Genomic DNA, 22954 nt, shown 5'->3' on the forward strand with positions numbered 1-22954 from the left:
CTCCCCTCTCCTGCCCCTGCCCTCTGCTGCCCTGGGCACATTGAGTGGTGCCTGTCCCGTGCCCCTCCATGGTAGGCTGGGGCAGGGATTAACAGCGACAGAGGTCCAGCTGGGCCATGGCGTTGGGCCAGGCTGGGGTGGGGTGGATATGGCCGATGCAGCACGAGACTTCTGGGAGGAAGTGGGATCCAGCGTCTGGCCCACAGCAGACCTCTCTCTGTCTTCATGTCTGTCGGCTCGCTGTCTTCATGTAGCCCCACAGTGGAAGCAGCATGAGTGGATCCCTGCCCGCCATGCCGAGGCCAAGCCCAGCCGAAGAGACTGGAGGCCAAGCAGGAAAGGTATGTCGTAGGGGCCCTGGGGTGCCAGGCCTCAGCCTTGAGGGACTGGAGGGAGCCAGACTCAAGTCCCAGCCTGACTTGGGGCATAGCCTCAGTTTACCCATCCGCATTGGGGAGGCAGTGGCTCTTCTATAGAAGTCTGGTAGAGAAGCGGCTGAAGGTTGGGCTGCCCCGGCTTACTTAGCACCCGTTCCGGACCTCGGGGACCCCAGGGCTTGCTATTTGGGGCAATTTTCTCTCTGCTGGGTGAGGCAGTGCCAGAGTCCTCAGCTCCAGTTTTTTTGGGGGGAAGGTGTTAATGCAGCTAAAAAGTGAGCTCCCTACACAAGGAGCACAGTCTTAATGTTCTGAGTTCTCATTCCTGGCATTGTTGGGGTGGGGGGAGCAGGGCCGAGTGGCACGGAAGCCAGTCTGCAGCCTGGGGTGGCTCCCTCCCTGGCAGGGCAGACAGAGAGGGGTCCCCAGGCCTTGGAACTCCAAGCTCTGCTGGTCTGGATCTCCCTCACACTCTGGGCAGAGTGACCCCCTAGTCACCTCCTCCTTCCCAGAGAGGCAGGAAGGAGAATGCAGGTGTGGAAGGGTTCCCGGAAGGGAAGTAGCCCTGGACTGGCAGGATGGTCCAGTCGCTGGGGCATGGCTGCGGTCCCTGCTCCGCTGGGCCTCTGATTCCACAGATGCCCCAGCCCAGTGACACCTGTTCTTGCACTTCAGGGCCCCTGGGGTGCTTGGTTAAAATGCCCGTTCCTGGGCTCCCACCCGGAGAGTCTGGGCGGGAGCCCAGGAATGTGTATTTAGGTGCACGTTCAGGTGGTTCTGCTGCAGAGGTTCAAGGGCTTTTCGCAAAGTCCTGCCTGGTGTGTGCCTGCCCTTCCTCGAGGTACTCGTGCCATTGGGGTAGGTGGGCAGGGCACCAACCAACTACCCTGTTAGGTAAAAGAAGGGAGGGCGGAAGCCCCAGGGGGGACCAGCAAAGCCTGGAGGTGGGGAGCCCCATGGAGGTGGGGCAGGCGAGTCTGGGCTGCTGGGGCGAAGGGCCAGGTGGGGAGGGCACTGGCGGCTGGAGCCTCTACCTTGGAAGGCCTTGAATGGGAGGCGGGATGCTGAGGGCACCAGGAGGGCTTGGGAAGCGCCCACACACACTCTTGTGGGCACTGAACAATGAACCCAGAGTGAGTCGCTCAGGTTGCCATGGCAACAGCTTTCCAGCTCCTCTGAGCAGGGAGGAGGCCAAGGACCCCGCAGGGAAGACCCCAGAAGGGGCTGTGCAGGATGCTGATGGCAGGCAGGGGTGCACTCTCACTGTGAGACCTTGGCCTCTGCGGCCCCAGGCTCCTATCTGTGAAATGGGCCCAAGGGCTAAGCCCATGTGGGTCCCATGGTGCCAAGTGCCCCAGCCCCAGGGATGGGATGGAGGAGGGGCGGGACCTTCTCAAAGATGTGTGTGTGAGGACCCCAGGACCAGAGTGGGAGGGAGTGGGGAGCCAGGGGCCCGGCATTGCCATGACCCCTGCCCACCCTCCCCTCAGGCTGCAGTGGGTGCCCGGGAGAAGGGCCCTCGGCTGGGCCAGCGGCTGCCCTCTATCGTGGTGGAGCCCAGCGAGGTGGGTTCTGTGGAGAGTGGGGAGCTGCGCTGGCCCCCAGAGGGCATCCGGAGGGGTTCCCCCCAGAGCCAGGCTGCTGCTGGTGAGTGAGGGCTGCCTGTGGGGACCCCCAAAAGAGAGGAGTCGGAAACAGGGTCTCCTTCCTGCCCGCCCCTGCAAGCAGGCCCTCCAGCCTGCTCACCCCTGTCACACGCCCTGCCAGCCTCTGCTTGGTGCTAGGACTGCCTGGCCTTGACACGCTTCCTGTCCCCGTCCCCTCCCACCTGCACACGAGCCCCTTCACTCACGGCGGGCCGGTCTGGCACAGGGCGCGTTCGAAGTAAGCATCTGTGGAAGGAGTGACTGCACGTTTTCACCCCTCACCATCCAGTCCCGCCTCCGCCCTCCTCTTCCTCTCTCGTGTGTGCGTTGTCCTCTAGGGCCCGGAAGGGGTGAGGGTATGGGTGCTGAGCAGGTCCAGCCCAGGTGCCCACAGGTGTGGAGATGGGCCAGTCCTGCCCACAGGTGCCCTGGTTAAAGGCCGAGGGGCTGCCGAGGCCGGGGGAGCTTCCCGGAGGAGGACGTGTGGGTAGGAGAGGGGTCAGCCAGGAGCCAGGGCGGGGGCGCAGGAGAGAGAGTGAGTTCGGCAGTGGTGCCCCTGTGGAGGGTACCTGAGGGGGAATCTGTCCCCTGGGGAGGAAATGAATTTGGCCTCAGCCGGCGTTGCTTAGCAACCGCCTGCCCTCTCCCCCTGTTCAGATGTCACCCCCTCCATAACAACCCTTACTGGTCAGCCATACCCTGAAGCTGGGGCCCAGAAGGGGCCTGTCCATGCCTTAACCCACCCAACCCCAAAGCCCTGTCACCCTCTGCCAGGTTCCACACAGAGCAACTCCAGGACAACCCCTTGGGTGGGTGGGATGTGGGTTCTGGGGCATCCCCAATCTGCCACCCCTTATTCTGGTGGATGTGTCAGGGTAGGAGTGCTTCTGCTCCCAGAGCTTGGCCTTATCCTTCCTCCCTGACCCAGAGGTTCGCGTCCAGCACCCCTCCTCCACCTGTGGGGTACCTGCGGCCAGCCCCACCCAGGCTGCAGCCCCGCCCACACGGCGGCCTCCGTGTTTCTGCAGCCCCCTCGCCAGAAGCTCCAGGGGAGGCTCCGGACGACACTGGCAGCAAGGGTGCCAGCTCCGAGGACCAGGCCCCTGTGGCCCAGTAGTAGGACAAGGACCTGGCCAGAGTCTGCTGTCCCTGCCAACCCTGCACTGTTCTCTGACAGCTGAGAGGGCCCATGCCCAGGGTGGCTGGGCTGGTGCGCAGCGGACAGAGCCGGCCACCCCTCCGGCCTCACAGAGGCTGGCCAGGCCCACGGCCCCTGCCCTCTCCCATCCACGGTCGGGGGTGGGGCCACACCCCTCCCTGTCCCATGGTTTGAAGCAGAAATAAAGGTTTTTCCTGATAGTGGGCACACTCGGTGGGGACTGGAGGGGCTAAGGACAATTTCGGTTCTGCGAGTGGCCTTTCAGGCCAGGGTTTCGGCAGAGCCCAGGCTGACCAGGCCAGGTGCTAAGTGAGAGACCACTGGGTGTTCTGTGTGGGGTGGAGCTCTCCGGGGGCTGTGGCGGTGCTCTGGCCCCCTGCCGAGGGCCCTCCGCTCTGCCTCCGCCAGGGCTGCCCCAGGCAGGACCAGCTCTTCCAGGTGGCCTTCTCTCTCCCCTCCTGGGGCCTGCAGCCCTGGCTGGACCCTGAGGGCAGGAGGCTTTGCTGTCTTCCCTCTGTACCCTGGGTACAGAGGGCAGAGGAATGGTGAAGGGGGTGGGGTGCTCTATTCCAGACTGGATCTCTTTAAATTCTCCAGAAGTCCCACTTTACAGGTGAGGGAACTGCTGTGTGAAGGGAGCTCCCCAAGGCTATGGTGGGATCCCTGAGGCTGGGAAGCCCTCAAGCTGGAACCAGAACTCACATGGGAGATTGGGTGGCACCTCTTCCTGAGCCACGTAAGGGTCCTGTCTGTCCATGGGGTCCAGCAACATTGTCTCTTGGCTCTGTCTCATTGCACCAGGACAGGGGAGCCCTGTTGGCCGGTCAGGTTGGCATGGGGGACAGAAACCTGGTCACTGCCCGGGCCCACTCCCCAGATGTGCTATCCTCCCACCCTGGCCCCTGCCCGCGGCCAACCTGACCGTGGGGCCTGAGGAAGCTCAGGGCCTAGCAGGGGGCAGCATGGTATAAATACTAGCTCACCAAGTACACAGGCCCAGGCAGGGTGGGCCAAGGCCTGGTGAGCACAAAGGGGAGGCAGGAGACACAAGCCTTGCTAACCTCCAGGCTGAGAACCGCACCTTCTCCAACCCTCCTTCCTTCTAAAAGTAGCTCAACCCCGCCCCCCAGTGCAGGAGAGGTGGGTGGCGGAAGTGCCCAGTACGCGGGTTTGCCTGGCAGCCTGGGCGTGTGCCTTCATTTTAGCCTCGTGACCCATGGACCCCAGACACAGGCCAAGGACGTCTCAGTGGGCCTGCCCTGGTCTGCAGCTTGGGAGAGGTGTTGGGCTGTCTTTCAAGGCCCTTCCTGTCCTCCTTCAGCTCCTCCTGTCTGGTCCCCAAGGGGGTGGGAAAGGGGTAGACAGTTGACAGGAAGAGTTGCCAGGACTTGCTGACACACGGAGCATCGGGCAAGGGTCTTGCCCGCGCGGGGTGGTTTCAGGTTCCTGATATAGAGCACCAGGTGGGCAAGGGTGCCGTGTGCAGAGATGCCACCCTCCTCCCTCCCAGGCAGTGTCACACCCATTTAAATACGTCTTTCCCAAGGTCCCACAGCTGACAAACAGCTGAGCTCAGAAACCTAGGTGCACCTGAGACCCAAGCGTGGCGGTGCCTGCAAAGCCACTCTGGACCTCGCCATTTAACAGGGCAGGTCTTGGGTGGAGGAGACACGTAATCAGAGGTGCCAGGACCGAGATGCCCGGTGAGCTGGGAGAAGAGGAGTCAGACCCAGGGAGACGGCCCATTTGGGGTGGGGCAGAGCATCACGACCCTGTCACCCGCTCCCCGGAACAGCTCAGGATCCCGCAGCCACCGGACCTGGCGGCTCTAATCCCAGCAGGTCCGCAACCCACCCTCCTCCACTATCCGAAACAAGCACTGAAAGGGAACAGTCGGGGGCGGTGCCAGACAGAAGCCCCGCCCATGGTTAAGCCACGCCCCTTCCCCATCACCGCCCTATGGGCCACTCAATCTCTGCAATACTCACCTTGAAGAGACTGAGGCTCAGACAGAGGCACTGTCTCCCGCTTGGGCCCATAGCCAGGTAGGGGCAGAGGATGGAGCCCAGGACTCCTGCTCGCACACGCTTCGCTGCCCTGCAGCCGCCTCCATGTTTGGGGTGAGAGAGCCTGGCTCCCCAGGAACTCTGAGGACAAGCAAGCATCTGGTGATGAGGGTCCTTGTCCTGCCCTTCCCGACCTGGGAGGCAGGTGCTCCGCTGAGGTGAATCCATCTGATCCCAACAGCCGCCCTGTTTTATGGCGGAGTAATTTGGGCTCAGTCAGAAGTGCCCCTCCTAAGGCTGTGCAGCCCAGCGGGGGGGGGGGGGAGCCGCTATGCCTCCCCCTCCCGCTGACACCTCAAGTCTGCCTTCCTGACACCTCTGGTCTGCCTTCCGCTGAGACACCTCTGGTCTGCCTTCCGCTGAGACACCTCTGGTCTGCCTTCCGCTGACACCTGTGGTCTGCCTTCCTGACATCTCTGGTCTGCCTTCCGCTGACACCTCTGGTCTGCCTTCCCCTGACCCCAGCCAGACCAGCCCTTGCCTGAGGCTCTTCTGAGACAGGCTGGGGCTTTTCAAAGGGGATTTACTCAGCGAATTGGAGGAAAACAACATGGAAATAGAATAAAAGAAACATTACAACCTCTTGTTGAAAAGTGGTCACAGGCTTGGGCAGATATAGGGTGCAGCTGGGACTTAGGGAGAAGTCCAGGAGCAATCCCCAGGCCCTGAGCACCACCTGCTTTTCAGGGACCTGTCTTTTGAGTGGAGGTCCCAGGATGTGCCCTGTGAGCTGGGGAATAAGAGGGAACTCAGAGCTCAGGGGATTAATGGCTCAAGTGGTAAACCAGAGGATTTCCTGGAGGAGGTGTTGACATCTCTATGTCCAACTTGGCCCATCTGCAGATGGCAGTGGGTGCTACAGCATCTCAGGTGCCTTCTGATCTGTTATGGGCAGGATTTCGTTCTTATGGTGAAGTCCTAACTCTCAGTAACTCAGAATGTGACTATATTTATTTATTTATTTTTTTTATATATATATTTTTTTATCCTCACCGGAGGACATTTTTCCATTTTTTGTTCAGATAGAGAGGGAGAGAGAGAGAGAAAGAAACATCGACGTGAAAGGGACACATAGAGTGGCTGCCACCCACACAACCTAACCAGGGCCGGGGACAAACTGCAACCGAGGTACGGGCCCTTAGCGGGAACCGAACCCGGGTCTCTCTGGACTGCAGACCAACGCTCTAACCGCTGAACCAAACTGGCCAGGGCAGAATGTGACTATATTTAGAAATGGGTCTTTAAGCATGGTTAAGTTAAAATGAGGACAGTAGGGTGGGTCTTAATCCAGCATGACTGGTGTCCTTACGAGAAGAGGAGACACAGACAGACACAGAAGCAAGTCCCCGTGAGGACGGACGCAGGAAGACGGCACCTTCAAGCCAAGCAGAGAGGCCGCAGAGAACCCAGCCTGCGCACACCTTGCCCTCCGGCTTCCAGGCTCCAGAACCGGGAGAATTAAAGGTCCGTTGTGAAAGCAGCCCGGCCTGTGGTTCTGTGTTTGGCAACCTCCGGACCCCACGCACAGGCTTGTCTCTGTTCTTCCAGCACCCTGCCCAGGGCAGCCTCCCGCGTTGTCCCCCACTCTAGTGGCTCCAGCCCAGGTGGACAGGCCTGGATCTGTCTTCCCTGGATTTTCCCTAAGTTTTTTCCTAGGACGCTGGCAATGGAATCCCCCCTTAACCGTGTGGGTCTACTTCTGGGAAGTCTCAGTGACCCACCTCACAAAAGCTTTCAACCTGACCCATGGGGGAGGAGTGGGGCCGTGTTCCCAGTCGGCCAGCCAGGTCCCCTGACACCTTTGCTCACAGGCTGAACCCCCGGAAAGACATCCCGTCCCGAGTGACCCTGTCTGACCATTAGGGCCTCCCCTCCGTCCAGCTCCTGAGGCCTCTGCCATGGCGTGTGGCTAACCACGTTCCCTTTGCTGTCACTGTCCCGTCCCCTCTGCCCACCCCTCACCTACCAAGGCCTGTGTTTCTGCTCTCCTGGCTCTCAGCCAGGCAGGGGCTCTCAGGGTGAGCTCGGCAGACAGGTGGGGCAGCTCCTTCGTCCTGGAGGGAGGGGTCCTGCCAGGCTCAGGAGCAGGGGCTGGCCTGGGTCTGACAGGAGGAGCTGGCAGAGCAGTCCCCAGAAGTGTCCCCTGCCTGCTCTGGAGTCTGCCCCTGCATCCCCCTCCCATGGGCCCTGAACCTCAGCCTGAGCCCTGGGCTGCCAGGAATCAAAGGTTAGAGAGAGAGATTGCCTCTGGAATGGAAGAGGGTGGGAATATTTCTGAAAGTGAAAGTATGGGGTCGGGTGGAGGGCGGGGCCGGGGGTGGGGCCGGAGGGCCAAGGCAGTTGCTGGTTGCTGGCTGCAGCTGGGAAGCCCCAGCTGGTTGTCACTGGCTCTGGCTGCTGCAGAGGCCTCACTGCCTGGGCCAGCTCTGAGGGCCCCACTCGGCAGCCTCTCCTGGTGGCCCTGTCTGTCAGGACCCAGGGTCTACCTACTCAGCAGGTATGTTTCATGCAGGTGGAGCAGGGGGCCACAGAGGTGCTGTGGCCAGTGGGTGGGACCCAAGGGACTAAGGACCATTCTGATTCTACTAGTGGCCTTTGGGGCCGAGGGCCTGGGCTCGGAGTCCAGGCCAGAGAGCCAGCTACATCGCGGTGGACACGCAGAAAGCAGTTAGACAGACATGGACATAAGGATATGCGTGCAGGCCCCGACAGACACACGAACTCGGAGAGAACCACTCACAGACCTTTGAGGCACACTCATTCTGGACAGAGGCACACGCAAGGAGACACTCTTAGGCCAGCACACAGAGGTGCACAGCCCACATACACAGTGTGGACACATCCATACACTCCTACATTACATTACTTATCTGTGTCCCTTGGGCCCCTGCTGTGTACTAGCCCTGGCTGGGGCTGGGTGGGTCCAGTCCACTCCCTGCCCTGAGGGGGTCCTGGTCAAAGGGTAGATGCCCCAGACCCTGTAACTGTCCTTTAGTCATAGGCAAATGTATGCACATGGCCAGACTCAGAGCAGGAGGTGCTGACCGTGCTCTGGGGTTCAGCTTGGAAGTCAAGGAAGGCTTCTTGGAGGAGGAGCCTTTCTGAGCCTTGAAGAGGCTGGCAGCTGGGGAAGGTAGGGGAGAGGTCACTGTTGGCAGAGGGAACAGTCTGTGCAAAGGTGTGGGAGAGTGCTGAGTGCTTCTGAGTGGTTAGAGGTGGTGAGCGAGTGGGGAAGAAGGCAGAGGGGCCTTGAACTTGAACAGCCAGCTAAGGAGCAGCCTGAGGGTTTGATGTTTTGTTGCTGTCAGTGGGGAGTCTTTTTCAATTATTATTTTATTTGTTTTTCTTTAATGATTTTGTAGAAGAGGAAGGGAAAGGAAGAGAGAGAGAGAAACATCGATTGGCCGCCTTCTGCATGCCCCCCACTGGGGATTGGGCCCACAACCTGGGCATGTGCCCTGACTGGGAATTGAACTGATGACTTCTTGGTGCATGGGGCAACGCTCAACCACTGAGACAGAGAGGGAGGGAGGGAGGGAAGGAGAGAGAGAGAGACTAACCAGGGCTGTGGACAACCAAAACTGAGGTATATGCCCTTGTGCCGTTGACTGGAGTCGAACCTGTGACTCTTTGGAACGTGGGCTGACACTCTAACTGCTGAGCCTAACCGGCCAGGGCTCAACGGTGACGGTTTTAAGTGCTTTTTTCTAATAGGCTTTTCTGAGGTATAGGAAAGCTATTTTCTAAGCAGAGGATCATATCTCCTACGAATGACAGTTTCATCAGGTCCCGCCCAATATTTCCACCTCTTATTCATTGTTCTTGCCTTGTGGACTAGAATGTGCCCTGGAATGGTGAGAGCACACCTATCATCTTCCTTATTTTTAGAAGACGTAGCTTGCAAGGGAGGCTTGCAAGGGGGGGGGTTATGTTTTGACAAGACCCCCACCCCCGCCACCACTTGCTCTGAGGAGACAGGATCCAAGGGGTCCAGGAAAGAGTACAGTTAGGACCTGTGATGAGGTGATGGGGGATGACAGGTGGGAGGTAAGAGGGAGACACAGCCCAGGGTGCACGGAGTCACCGGCTTGAAGTGGCTAGTGTGGAGCTTCCAAGGATGAGGTGATGGCTCAGGCCCAGGGGAGGTGGGGTGGGGCGGGCCCTGAGGGATGCCTGGAAAGATGAGGGGGTGGGAGGGCAGGTCTAGGAAAAGGGTGGAGGCTGAGCCTGGGGGAGGAAGGGGAGGAAGCCTAGACCTGACTCCTTGGTCACAGGCAGGGTGGCACCAGATGAGTGCTCCCAATGACCATGTCTTCTGGGTGGCATTCCTGCCCCTCCTGCTGGCTCTGCAGCTGTGTTGGTCTAATCTGGGGAGTGTGCAGCCCGGGGCTTAGTCTGGGCTGGGTTTCCTGGGCCTTGAAGCTCAGCTAGTCCTGAGCCCCAGACACAGGAGCCAGGGCCTCTGGGCACTCAGGGCGATGGGGACCGAGAGCCAGAGAGAGACCCTGTGGATGTGGGGAGGCAAGTCTGGGACATGGGCCAGCGTGGAGTCAGCAGAGAGTCTAGCCCAGCACACCCCACCGTGGAGCCGTCAGGCCAGGCAGGGACGACCCTGACCCTGGAGGTTCACTCCTCCTCCAGGCTGCCTCTGCGGTCACGGGAGGCAGCAGACAGTCAGAGGTTCTCAGGCCAGTAGGAGGGACCCACCACCATGGGGACAGTCCTCAGTGCCCCTGAGCACAGTCCAAGGCTCCTCAGATGGGAGAAGAGGCACTAGCACCCCCGGGTCCTGAAATCCAGGTCAGATTTGGAGACTGAAGAGGGGGATGCTGAGAGAGGGAGCAGCCTGAGCAGAAGCCAGGATGCGGGACCTGCTGGGGAACTGAGAGGCGCCCGGAGGCTGGATGGGTGCAGGTGAGGGAGGCCGAGTGGCGAGTCTGGAGAACATTTGCTCCTGGATCGTGGGCTTCAAATGCCAAGCTGTGGGCTTGGAAGTGGCCTGGGGGCTGTGGGAGCCACAGCAGGGCTTACAGTAGGGGAGTGACCTAGCCGACTTCCTTTGGGAAGGTCAAAAATGGCTTGGTAAGCTGCAGGAACAGGGTCATGGGGCTGAAGGACCAACTGGGGCCCCGATGGACCTTCACTACAGCTCTGGTTTGGGATGAAGGTGGTTGAGCAGCCTGGGTAGGCCCCAAGTAACCTATGAGACTCAGCCACCAACTGCTCCCTTTCCTCCCAGAATCTGCCTCTAGGCTTCAAGTCTGACCCCACTCCTGGCATCTGGGAGCTGCCCCCACCTTGGGTCCCTCTGCCTGGAGAAATGGTTCCTTGGACAGCAACCCTGACTCAGGGACACAGGGGAGTCTGGCCTCTGCTCCCAGGTTTCTGAACAGACCTGGGCTGGTCGAGGCTCCTCGCCCCTGAACTGTGTGGCTTAAGGCAAGACCCTGCCCCTCTCTGAGCCTGTTTCCTCTATGAAATGGGGTGAATGATATCCTGCAACTGTTGTCATAGGGATGTGATGTGTGCCAGGTATAGGCACACTGTAGGCACCTACTAAGTGTGAGCTCTTTGCAACCAAAACAGAGCCCAGCTTGTGCTTTCCCCACATCCCCCTGGTGACAGCCTGGAGCACAGGTGGGCACAGCACAGCTGGAATGGTGGCCTTTATCACCACTCCTGCCCTACAGGATGCTGAGGGGCGCCAGAGACTGGGGAGTGGAGGGGACACCCAGCTCTTGTGACAATGCTCCCTGCCTCGTGTGGGTCAGGGCAATGGCCCTGAGTCCTGGCACCAGGGGAGGACAATGACCTGTGGCCAGGGTGGGGCTGATAAGGCCCCCATCAATCATCTGGGTCTGCCCTCCCTCGGTAGGGCCTCCTTCCAGCTGCCCGGGAGCCTCTGGAGAGGAAGGTGAGCCTCTGCTGGCCCTTGGACAGGTGGGGGTGGGTGGGCGAGGGTCTGGGTTCTGCCCACCCAGGCAAACCATGGCCTGGGGAGAGGCTGTTCTTGCCCCATGCTGCTCAAGGATCAGGTGTGGGCTCCAGGCTGGTGTTTGTCCAGGTGGTGGGCGGGGACTGGGAATGAGCTGGCCCCGGTTTCTCCAAGGCTAAGGTGAAAGCCTGCAGGCCTAAACCCTACACCCACCCCTGCCCCCTGCCGGGACCTCCGCCCAGCAGGCAGAAAAGGTTCTCTCCTCTCTCCCACCCCAGCTTAACCTAAAACCAGAGAGTCAAGCATAGTCATGCTGGGCTGAAAGGGGATGTGGGCAGAACCTGGGGCCCTGGGTGGGGACAACCCAAGCTCTGGGTGGGTCAGCCTCTGAGCTGCACCCCCATAGCCTAGGGACCCCCTCCTCACCTCCTATTTGATTGGGGCTAGAGCCCATGGGAGGGGGTGAGGGTGTGATGTAATAGGTGAGAAACTGCATTGGACCCAGCACCCGGTTAAATATAGACCAATGGCTCCTCTCCCTACTAGCCCCCAGCTGACTGTAAGTCCCCAGTGAGCTGGCCTCCACCAGTACCCTCAAGCCTGACCCCACTTCCTCTAGTTCTAATATACCCTGAGAAGACGGATAAGCTGAGGGCTCTGGGGTTGGGGGTGTGAACACTGTGGGTGGTGGTTGGCATTTCAGGCCTGAGAACCTAAGGTCCAGGAAGTCCTGGGTGTGGCTCCTGGGTCCAGCCCAGGGGACTGTGGGCTGTGGGTTGTGCTGGGCTCCAGAAACTGCTGCCAATTCCCTCTCCAACTCTGAGGGAGGGTCTGGCCTGGCAGAGCCCGTGAGGATGGGTGCCTGAGGGAGACTCTTGGAAGGTGGTGTCAGGGAGGGCTTCCTGGAGGAAGTAGCTGTCTATAGCCAAACACAAAGGCAGCACTGGCCACGAGAGCTGCCTGCTGACGCTCCATTTTCACAGCCCAGGACCACCTCCTGGGGGATGCTTCCCTGACCCAGCCACTGGGCACCCTCCAGGCCTCTGAACCTTCTCTTCACCCCCAGCTCTCCTGTTGCTAATATGCTCAGCCCTAAGGAGCCTGTGGAGCCACAGACCCCAGTGAAGGGCGCTCGGCGGGCAAGCAGCAGGGACAGCACCCACCGTGAGGACCTGAGACGGGGCCTGGGCACCTTCCAGCGGGCCTTCTCCCTGGTGAGCCAGCGGGCCTCCAACTCCTGGCGCAGCTCCCGATCCCTGTTCCGGTCCTTACGGCTCTCCCTGGACGATAGGCCAGCCACTGTCGAGTGCCAGGCCACTGCTGAGCCAGAGCCAGGCCATGGCCCAGAGGTGCCCTCCAGAGTCATTGCCGGTGTCAGCAGGCAGTCATCCACCAGGGTGGAACCCCAGGAACTGGAACCCGAGGCAGGTGAGGGCTTCACAAACAGCACTAAGCATGGGAGTAAACTGAGGCCAGAGCATAGAACAGTGGGACCCAGGTTCGCAACAGTCTCTCCCCCCAGCTCCCTACACCCCTCCCCCTGCACAATTGCATTTTATTTATTTATTTATTTTTTATTTGTTTTTTAATCCTCACCCGAGGACATTTTGTATTTATCTTCAGATAGAGCGGGAGGGAGAGAGGGAGGAAGAGAGAGAAACATCGATGTGAGAGAGACACATCGACTGGTTGCCACCCACACAACACCAACCTGTCTGGGGACAAACTGCAACTGAGGTACATGTCCTTAGTGGGAACCGAACCCAGGACTCTCTGGTCTGCAGGCCGGCACTCAAACTGCTGAGCCAAGCCAGCCAGGACCACAATTGCATTTCAAATTCTTCCAGCATCTCAACAAGGGGAGCGCCCATCGGGCACACAAGAAAAGTGAGACTCAGAGAGATGAAATGACTTGCCTCAAGTCTCACAGCTGGGAAGTGGAGAAGTGGGATTTGAATCCAGATTTGCAAGGCTCCAGAACCCTGGCCTCTTCATAGCCTTCCTGGCTCCTGGCTGAGCTAGAGTGATGGACAAGGCTCAGGCCCTCTTAGGACCCAGGGTCCCGGAGCTTGCATGGGAGCCATGACTGCCTGGAGGGGAGCTCAGGGGGCTGCCCAGGAGAGGACTCACAGGAGCTGGCCCTGAAGGGGGATGTGCAGGGGGAGGCAGAGGGCTCCTAGGAGCAGGGGCTGGCCCAGAGCAGGGAGCATCATAAAGTGTTCAAGCTGGACGCTGGGGCAGGAGCCTGGGTATTACATGACTCACCAGGCTGAGCTCTGACCCCACTGGACCTGCAGTAAAGGACAGCACTGGAGGCCACTAGGTCCAGCTCAGCAGAGCTGTGGTTGGGGGTGGAAACAGGGGTGAAGTTAGGGGCTGATCCACATTCCAGCCAGGCCTGAGGCTTGGGGTTCTGCCTCTTCAAAAGTGATTCCAAGGGATGGTTCTGGGCAGTTGGGGATGCTGCTTATGGAGAAAGCCTTCAGTTGAGATCTGAGGCCAAGCAGCCCAGCTCCGGATGGGTCAGACTAAGGCCCTACAGGCCAACGGGGGGGGGGGGGGGGGGCGGTTGCCTCACTGCCCCTCTCCTTGCCTGTCCTGGCAAAAAGGCAAATCTGTGGCGGATCTCATCACCGAACGGCAGCTGCTGGCCGCCTTCCAACAGCTACAGCACCTGGAAACACAGCTGTTGGCAGAGAAAGCTTCCCAGACCTTCGAGCAGGACCCCACGGACTTCGCACGGCGTGCCATGGATGTGTGCCTGCATTATGACGGGCTGGCGGCGGAGATCCGCACCATAGTGCGCGAAACGCTGGGCCCGGACGGCGTGGACGCGAACGCGCTGGCTGAGCTGGCCCACGCGGTGCGCGCCGAAGAGGAGGCCCACCCGGTGTCCCCTGCCAATGGCGACTTCCTGCGCACGCCACGCCGCTGGCGCCAGCACTGGGAGGATGCAGTAAAGCGGAACGCGAAGGAGCGCGTGCAGCAGGCTGGAGCCAGGGAGGCCCCGGAGGAGGGAGCCGAGAGTGCATCAAGCCTGGCCCGACTTCTGGCGGAGCTTGGCGGCTTGGTTCGCCGCGACCTGCAGAAAGTACGGCTGGAGGTACAGCCTGCGTATGCAGCCGCGGGCTTCCCGGCATGGGAAACCTACTTGCGCGCCTACCACGGCGCGGTTGCCCAGCGCCTCCAGGAGCTCGCGCAGGACGCCCGCGGCTGCGAGCAGCTCTACATCCTGCTGGACTGGGCTGCCAACGTCTATGGCAGGTGAGATCTCAGCCAAGGCGCCACGGAGGGTGGGAGGGGCGGGCCCTGCCCAGCCTGAGGCCTTCGGGAACCCGCTCTGTGGAGCGCCAGGCACCTTTCTTCTCCCTTTCTTCCCTGGGAGAGGGCTGTTGATTGGGCATGGGAATTCCCCGGGACCTTTGACATTCTTTCCTTCCAGTTCTAGGCCGTTTAATCTTCACCCGAGGATATTTTTAGAGAGAGTGTAAGAGAAGGAGGGAGAGAGAAACTGACACTAGAGAAACACATCAATCAGTTGCCTCCCGCTCGGCCCGGGGCTGGGGATTGAACCTGCAACCCATTGGAGTATGAGCCGACACTCTAACCACTGAACCACACTGGCCAGGGTTTTCATAAGGGGCCACCCATGAGCTGGTTCCTGAAACTGGAAAGCCTTGGAGGGGAAGTTCCTACCTAGACAGGGAGCCCAGCTATAGGGACTATGCTAGTCCATAGGGTGCCTTTAAGTGAATTAGGAAAAGGCACACCTCCAGGCAGGACGCAACCAAGGTCACACTGCTTGGGGTGGGTTGGATTTTATCCTCACTCTCTCCTTTGGATGACCACCTTGGAGCAGGCTCAGGTCGGTCCACCTCTGGCTCTGCAAAGTGTGATGGGGTGGATTACCTCTCTCGCTGAGTGCTCCCCAGACCTACAGGCAGGAGAGTGTGTGGGAGGAGGGTGCATAGAGTCCTGGGCACCTTAATTTGCTGTGTGTCCTCAGGTAGATACTGGCCCCTATCTGGGTTTCCTGGTGTGGGCTGGATGGTGGCAGGTTCCTGAGCTGGCAGGTACTGAGGGAGCTCAGAGCTCAGTTTGGGGTGTACCCCGACCATAAGGATAGAGGTCACTTCTGAGGCAGCCTGGCCAAGGTCCATCTGAACAGCCATTCTTATGCATTCTGTGTTCACACAGCTGATTGCTAGTGCCAGGAAACCCAGCAGTAAGAAGCTTGTGGGGTGAGGTGGGTTTGGTACAGAATCCTGGAGTTGTGTGATCAGAGACCCAGGTTTGGGACCCTGAGGTGATGGTGGTGACAGTGTTACCCTTTGAGCCTGGCCTTTGAACCACTGCCTCATCAACCCTTATCCTGCTTTCCAGTCCAAATTTCCTGGGCTCCCCGGACCTGACTCTGTCCACGGAGCCGCTGCCCCCGCTCCTAGCACCGGATGTGTGGGCCAAACTGGAGAGCGATTACACCAGCTTCTTGGAGGTTAGGCTGGGGCGGGGCTAGACTTGAGGGGGTGGGGCCTAAATTGAGCTCCGCGTGCGTTTGCTCCACTGTAGGAAGGCGCGGTGCCTCGGATCCAGGTCGAATGCTACAGGCACCTTGAGCTCTAACTGAGTGGCCCTTGTCTCCGAGGGCGCGCAATGGGGCTCGAGAAGTAGGAGACACAGGATTTCCTTCCTGGGAGGGTCTCACCGCTCCCTCTTCACCCCGCATAGACCAAGATTGCAAGCTACCTCGATAACATCCTGCAGCTAGAACAGAGCCGCTGGGCGGCCGCCGAGGCCCCCGAGGTGCTGCAGGGCCGTTACCACACGCCACTGTCCATCGACATCCACATGGTACGGCCTGGGAGGGGGCTTTGGAGGGCACGGATATTTGGCCCCAGGCAGTGTTTGGTATCCCTCGAAGTGGGGACACCCAAAGCTATAAAACCCAGTGGGGCAGGATGGGGGCCCCGGGTCTCATGGCCAGGTAGGGAACGCCAGGGCATAGCTCCCAGTTTGGCAATTGGCCGTGGGTGTGGGGAGTTGGGAGGGTTGGTGACCCTCACGTTGGGGCCGCCCGAAGGCTGAAGCTGAGACTGTGAGACCGAGGAGGGCGGGCTGGAGACATAAATGGGCCACTAGGTGGGGGACTAAGGGACTTAGGGCCCAGGGCTTGGAGTTGGGCTCAGCGCGTGGCATCGCTCGCAGCTGGTGGCAGAGCACGTGAAGGCGGCGAGGGCCATCTCTGCGGAGCTGGAGGCCACCACCTTGCGGATCTGCGCTCAGGCGCTTGGCCCCTTCGTGTCCAGGTATGGGCACATCTTCGCACAGCGTGGGGTGGGTGCCGTGGCCGGGCCAGGGTGTGGATGGTGGTTATCCCCGAAGGAGGGCCCGTCCTATATGCTCAGAGTTGGAGATCCCAGACACGTGGGAGAGTGGAGCCTCATCCTAAGGCTCGAAGTCTGGGTTGGGACCCGAGGGGAGGGGGTTCCTGAGGGAAGGGAGGACTCAGGGTCATAGAGCGGCTGCGAGGGCTCCCCCAAGGCCTCTGCGTACCCCACCCCCAGGTTTCAAAAGGCCTTTCTGGAGTCGAAGGCGGTGAACGAGCCGAACCTGGGCGCGAACATCAACGCCTGCGAGGAGCTCAGGTGGGTCTCTCCCGCTCCTCCTCAGCGCGGTGCCCAGCACAGCCAGCAGGGGGCGCGCGAGTTAAAAAAACTGGGACGCGGAAGGATTCGGGCGCTGCTGGACCCTGCAAGCGAGACAAATTTGGAACCCGGCATAAGCGGAAATTCCCTGGAGGCCTTCAGGAATGCCCCTGTCCCTGCCGTGGGGTCCTCCCTGGGCCTTCAGGAATGCCCCTGTCCCTGCCGTGGGGTCCTCCCTCGGCCCAGCGGAGCCGAGTTCCTGGAAGGGATGCGGGAATTTCAAGGTTGTGCAGAGACCCAAAAGTTCCAGCCGCCCGTCACTGTTGCCAGCCTAGTCCATCCCTGCCAATGTGGGCTCCGTTTCTTTCCTCCCTTCATCCCAGCCAGCCTTCTTTCTTTTTAGGACACTCCCTTTTCTGGGAAGAGGGCTATGCTGGAGGTCAGGCCTGGGTCCCTCTGCCCCAGAAGCCAGAGGCCCTCTCTGTGGGTTGGCAGTGGCTGCCTATCTTCTGTGCCTTCTACCCCTGGCCAAGCCTCAGAGTCCCCCATTGTGGATCACCAACTACTGCAGGACAGCCATCAACTATGGGCACAGATTCTGAGCCATCCTGGGTTCAGATCACAGCTCTGCCACTTGCTGGCTGTGTGCTTTGAGATAAGTCACTTCCCCTTCTGTGCCTCCTTTCCTTATCTGTTGAATGGAGACCAGAGCACCTGCTCCCCAGGACTCAACGCCACTCATACTGCTCTTCATGAGCACTTGTGATGTGCCAGTGCATTACCCACCTGATGCATTCCATCCCAAGTGTGTGCCCCCATGTACAGATGGGAAAGCAGAGGCTCAGAAAAGGAATGACCCTTGTCCTCGGTCACACAGCCAGTATGTGCTGAACCTGGGACTTAGCCAGGCCTGTCTGAATCCAAACCATGATCATGATGAGAACACTCTCTTGTCCCTAATCCATGTCAGGCTTTCCATTCAGCCCCAGGAAACATTCTCCACCCCTTGCTAAGCAGGCAGCCTTTGGCTCAGCCTGGATGGAATTGTAGCCCACCCTTCTGTGTCCCTGTACTAGGGACTAGGCATAGCCTAGCCTTCAGTTTCCTCAACACTGAAACGAGGACGTTGTCACTTTCAAGGAGGCAGTCATGAGGCTCAAGAAAGGGCCCCTGTGCTGGACTGGGTTGTTCTGCACTACCCAGGAGGGATGGAGGTTTGGCCTAGAGCTGCCACAGGGGAGCTCTACATGCAGTGGGGCAACCACCACCATCTCAATGACCTGCCTTTCCATGATTAGCTCCTGGGGCTTTGGTGTTGTCCCCTCACTTGACTGCTCCCAGGTCTACTACAATATGTGTCCCCAGGCCGTTCACATTATAGTCCAAGTGAATGAAGTTGGTATGGCCCCTAGCCTGCATGACTGCATGCTGGACCTGTCCCCTAGTCTGCTCCCCCTTGCCAAATTTTCACCTGTCCTGGCCCCTCCCCAGGACTAGTCTTCTGGCCAGGTTCTCAGGAGCCTTTGTGGAGCTGGAGAAGCCCCTGGTGGCTGCCACCTGCTTCTTCCAGAAGCAGCTGCTCCAGGGTTGGCAGCAAGATGTGAAGGTGAGTGGCACGGGTTCTTCTCTCCCTACTTTCCATGCCCAGCAGGTGCCCCCTATGCCCTGGAGTCAGGGGCCCAAGCACAACATTTATTTACTCCAGGGGCAGTTTCAGGTGTGGTGTGTTGGGGGTGGGCAGGGGACCCAACAAGTGCCCAGCTGGGCAGGGACAGTCAGTCTCCACTTCTTGGAGATGGTAGGTCCAAGAAGCCAGGCTCCTTACCCAGTAAGACCTGGCCAGAGGCTCAAACCCAAACCCTGGAGCTCAGGGCTCCTGCGAAAGGCCTAGTAACAAAATTTGTGGTAGGAAAAATGTCATTAGTGTACTGTGTAGAGGAGGGGGTCAAATAGACACCCCCCCCCGAGTTTCTACCTGTTGACAGATTGTCCCTAGACCCAAAATACCTGTCAGGAGCCAATGCACTGGGCTGGTGGTGGGGGGGTGGGGAGGGTCTAGTGGATGGGAAGGACACCGTTAAAAGATTCCCACCCCTCATCCTCCTCTCCCTCAGCCGCTCTTCAGGGTCCTGTGCACCAAGGACTGGCTGACAGAGGACCCCCTGCAACCCCTCATGGAAAAGGTGGTAGCCTTTGCCAGCCACCTGGAGCATGTAGAGCCACTTCGTGCGCAGGTATTTGGAAGGGGCATGGGCCTGGTGGGTTGGTGCCCAAAGCCAGGCGGTTGAGTCTGACCCTGATCCCAACTGCCCAGGAGATTTTGCAGGAGGTGCACCGTTATGTGGTCCGCGAGTACCTGGTGCAGGCGCTGAGGCCACGGGAGCGGTTCCGGGGCATGGAGCGCACGACTGCCTCCCAGAGGATGGGCCTGGATGCCCAGACCATTAGTGACGCCTTCCAGGGCTTGGTAGGGACATCATCTGACTGGCCCAGGAGCACTCGCCTCCGCGAGGTTCTGAGGCCAGCGGGCTCTTCACTCATTTCAGCGAAGCGAACGCAGGAAGGGGGGGGGGGCTTTGGCAGAAAGGACCTCCCCACAGTCCACTAGCGGAGGGGGCGTGGCCAGGGCGGCACTTTGCATATATTTGCATACATATTGTGGGATTCAAAGAGTCCAACGCATCTATGGGCGGGGCTGTGGAAGGCCTTTCCTCCACCCGGACCTCCATCCAGCCTTTCCAGCTGAGGCTCATACACCCCTCATCCCGGCTGCTGGTCCCCCACTAGCTGTCTGACTTCAGGGAGGACTTCCCACCAGGACCTCAGTCTGTCCATCTGAGCAGAGGTGGAAGACACTCGGCTGTACCGTGAGGAGGGGTGATGACTGTTGGGCTGGGGCGAGTCTACCATGAGAAGCCCCGCGTCCCCTTCCGCGGGGCCGAGGTGGGGGCTGCGGGGAGGCCCACGGTGCTCTCATGGAGGGGTTGCCGGCAGGGCGGCAAGGGGGCTGGGCTGGGGAGGTGGCCAGCCCCCACGCTCGTGTCTCCCTGCCTCCACAGGGCTCCGAGGCCACGTGGCTGGGCCAAGCGATCCCATGCGTGGCTGACATACTGGGTGAGACTTACAAAGACAACATCCAGCAGCACCTGGAGGCGCTCATCCGGAGCTACCCCGACATCAGGTCAGTACCCACCTGCTGCCCCAGGGTTCCAACGGAGCGTTGTGGGGCCCTGGGGTTGGGGGCTTTGTGCCTCCCAAGGTCCCCGAGGCTGTAGGCGGGCAGGTGAGGAGCCCGAGGGAGTCGCGAGCTCGGAGGGGGGCGCCTGGGAAAGGGGGGTTCCCCTCCCTCGAAATCTATTGCCTGTGGTTTTCATTCAGTCCCGTGGTGGGATGGGGGATCCCCGGAATCTGAGCGGGGTCCTGCCCCTCCAGTGTCTGATAGTAGAGAAACGCCCCCCCCCCCGCGGGGGAGTAGTTGGGGGGAAGCCTGGCCCCACCGCGACAGAACCCTCTTCTGAAGCCCTGCCAGGAGGAAAGAGACTTTGCTGGGGGGGGGGGGTGTTGGGGGAGTGAGTGAGTCATGGAACTCGTGGAAATTCCAGCCAGAATCTCTCCATAACCTTGGAGATTGTGGGAGGGTGGGTGGGCATAGAAAATCGCCTTCCGGACCTCCCCCCCCCCCCCAATTCCATCCCCAGCAAGTACTGTCTCTCTGACTTTGACTCAGAGTGACTGCCATCAGTGCTCTGGGGATCCCCTCCTGGCCCCTTGAGGTTCCCCTGCTTTCGGTGGCCCTGCCCTCTCAGGCTCCTGGGGCGGGGCTTAGCAAGCTGGGTGCTGTGGCTGGAAGGGGTGACTAACCAGGCCTCTGGGCATGCACCGCCCACCTCCGCGGTGCTCTTGGCGGGGGTCCTAACTCCTTTCTCAGGCCCCTGACACTCCTGGCCCGTTGACCAGGCCTACCACGTCGTCACCTCCTCCCTCACTCCACCATTTTCCTGAACCTCTGCATAGACCGTTTCCTCCAGTGGGTGGCCTCTTCTCCTCGCCACCCTGCTGGCACCTTTCCCGGCCCAGCCGGCCCCTCCAGGAACATTGCTCCTCCGGGAATGTGGGTGCACGCATGCTTCCAACCTGAGCCAGAGGTTCCCCTCACCTGGGGTTTTGGGTGTCACTGGAGGTTCTGGGTCTGCACTGAGGGCCCCTTGTCTCTGTAGGCGTGACCACGTGCTGGCCATTCTGGCACTGCGCCATCTGGGCCACCGTCAGAACCAGCACCTCTTGCAGCACGCCCAAGACCTGCTGAGGGCTTCAGCCCAGACAGGGGACTCGGGGACCTCTGGGGGCCATGTGCTCTTTGCGGAAATCGAGGTGTCCACCTCCATGGATGTGCTCGTCACCTGTATCTGGTGCCCGTGGACCTGAGCAGAGCGAACCTCGGGTGGGGACTGCAGTAGGTGGAGGCTCAACCACTGTCCCCCAGGCCCTGAGCCCCAAGCTGGGCCTCCAGGGAGGTGCTCTCAGCCCTGCCCTCAGCCTGAAGCCCAGAGTCATGACATTTTTATCCTCTGCGGAGCACGGCTGCTCGCCAGAAGGGACAGCAATAATAGAGGCATTTCAGGCATCTGTGGGGGGCAGAGGCTCCCTTCCATACTGCCCACCAGGGAAGGCCTCCTTGCCTAACTGCCAGCCACACCCCCAGTCTGAAAGTGAGAAACAGGTTTTTAAAAAAATAAATGTGAATTAAAATGGTGCTTAACCTCCCACCCCCCACCCCGGCCCTGGCCAGTTTGGCTCAACAGTTAGAGCATCAGCCTGCAGACCAGAGAGTCCTGAGTTCGGTTCCCGCTAAGGGCACGTGCCTCAGTTGTAGTTTGTCCCCTGCTCCGGTTGGGGTTGTGTGGATGGCAGCCAGTTGATGTGTCTCTTTCGCGTTGATGTTTCTCTCTCTCTCCCCCTCATCCCCGCCTTCCCTTCCACTCTGTCTAAAGATAAATGCAAAAAAAAAAAGTGTCCTCAGGTGAGGATAAAAAAAAAAAAAAAATGGTGCTCCCCTATGTAGGGGCAGGGGCAAGTGGGCTGGGAGCAGGAGATCTGTGTCCCCCTTTATCAAGAGGCCAGGCTGAAAGGTTCTGTGGTGACTTCATTGAGTGGATGACCCTTTCCAGCCCATTGCACCAATGTGGAGACTGAGGCAGGCCCAGAGCGGGGAAGGCCCACACCTGTGGCTACAGAGCAAAATAGGCTTCGACCCCGGAGTTCCGAGTCCATGGGTCTCGTGTGCCGAGTGAGCCTTGCCCAGCAGGGGTGGGCCCTGCTCTGTCCTGTTCTAAGCAGGTCTGGACCCCTGGGATACAAGAAAACACCAATGTTTGATCTGCAGCTTAAGGTATTCGGGTCAGATGTGAGAGGGACTGCAAGGTTATGGGGCTCTCGCTGGGCAAGTGAAACCCTGGAGCGTGTGTTCTGGAGGTGAGGCTGTGAGGGTATGGCTCCATGCACACCCGCACCCTCCCCACCCCAATCCTTCCCTCACAAAGAGCTGGCATTGAAGTCTGGCTCCATCCTCTGGCCAGGCTGCTGGGAAACCCATTTGCATTGGCAACCTTGGGCTTGGCAGGGACCTGGGCACTGAGGTGAGGGAGTTTACAATGAGACAACGAGACAGGCAGCAACAGAGGCGTCCCCCCAAACAGCCCTCCACAGATGCCCCACTGTCTCTCTGGGTCTGACCCTGACCATGGCACAGCTAGGGAGCAGGTAGCTGCAAGTGGGCCAAGGCTCAAAGAGCCCAAGGAAGTTGTCTCCCAGCTCCTCCGGGGCCCACCTCCCTACGCCATGAACATTCAGTGGGCAGTGCCCAGGCGGTGTGTCCTTCTCCGTTCCCCGAGGCTCGAGCACAGAGCTAGGGCTGAGTCCTGCTGGGGCAAAGTCCTCCCAGGGCAGTGGGAGCAGGTACCAGGGGCTGCCCCCTCCATGGTGCACAGGGACTAGAGGCTGGGGGGTGGTGAGGGAATGTCCAGACCTCCCCCCCGACTGGGGAATCTGGTGGGTGGGGGTGGGTTGGGCAGGAATGAGGAAGAGGAGAGGTTGGAGTTCCCAGGCTCCAGGGTTGGGGTGGGGGCA

General features: G+C 59.9%; 3 protein-coding genes across 3 annotated transcripts in view; all 3 read left to right on the forward strand.

The window, feature by feature from the left end:
• The first annotated feature begins 272 nt into the window (after positions 1–272).
• Positions 273–3140, forward strand: LBHD2 (LBH domain containing 2). The gene is made up of 3 exons (XM_036254184.1): positions 273–341; positions 1868–2024; positions 3052–3140. Exons 1-3 carry the CDS (start codon positions 273–275, stop codon positions 3138–3140), a joined length of 315 nt encoding a protein of 104 aa, XP_036110077.1.
• A 4481-nt stretch (positions 3141–7621) lies between these two features.
• EXOC3L4 (exocyst complex component 3 like 4) lies at positions 7622–21583 on the forward strand. The gene is made up of 12 exons (XM_036262593.1): positions 7622–7745; positions 12250–12611; positions 13793–14447; positions 15567–15678; positions 15912–16034; positions 16389–16489; positions 16748–16828; positions 18320–18434; positions 18943–19062; positions 19143–19295; positions 19888–20009; positions 21046–21583. The coding sequence occupies exons 2-12, from the start codon at positions 12266–12268 to the stop codon at positions 21251–21253; spliced, it is 2136 nt and encodes a 711-aa protein (XP_036118486.1). The 5' UTR covers positions 7622–7745; positions 12250–12265; the 3' UTR covers positions 21254–21583.
• Positions 19922–22954, forward strand: part of TNFAIP2 (TNF alpha induced protein 2) — a 28679-nt gene continuing 25646 nt past the window's right edge. The window contains exon 1 of the mRNA XM_036262560.1: positions 19922–20009. The gene's annotated coding sequence lies outside the window, so the exon portion shown is untranslated. The remainder of the gene's footprint in view (positions 20010–22954) is intronic.

The sequence above is a fragment of the Molossus molossus genome, unplaced genomic scaffold (assembly GCF_014108415.1).
Source record: "Molossus molossus isolate mMolMol1 unplaced genomic scaffold, mMolMol1.p scaffold_m16_p_1, whole genome shotgun sequence".
Lineage (NCBI taxonomy): Eukaryota > Metazoa > Chordata > Mammalia > Chiroptera > Molossidae > Molossus > Molossus molossus.

Coding starts and splice junctions, on each gene's coding strand:
- LBHD2 (XM_036254184.1), top strand. CDS start 273: ATGAGTGGATCCCTGCCCGCCATGCCGAGGCCAAGCCCAGCCGAAGAG. Junction 342..1,867: donor CTGGAGGCCAAGCAGGAAAG/GTATGTCGTAGG, acceptor CCCTCCCCTCAG/GCTGCAGTGGGTGCCCGGGA. Junction 2,025..3,051: donor CCAGAGCCAGGCTGCTGCTG/GTGAGTGAGGGC, acceptor GTGTTTCTGCAG/CCCCCTCGCCAGAAGCTCCA.
- EXOC3L4 (XM_036262593.1), top strand. CDS start 12,266: ATGCTCAGCCCTAAGGAGCCTGTGGAGCCACAGACCCCAGTGAAGGGC. Junction 12,612..13,792: donor GGAACTGGAACCCGAGGCAG/GTGAGGGCTTCA, acceptor CCTGGCAAAAAG/GCAAATCTGTGGCGGATCTC. Junction 19,063..19,142: donor TAGAGCCACTTCGTGCGCAG/GTATTTGGAAGG, acceptor CCAACTGCCCAG/GAGATTTTGCAGGAGGTGCA.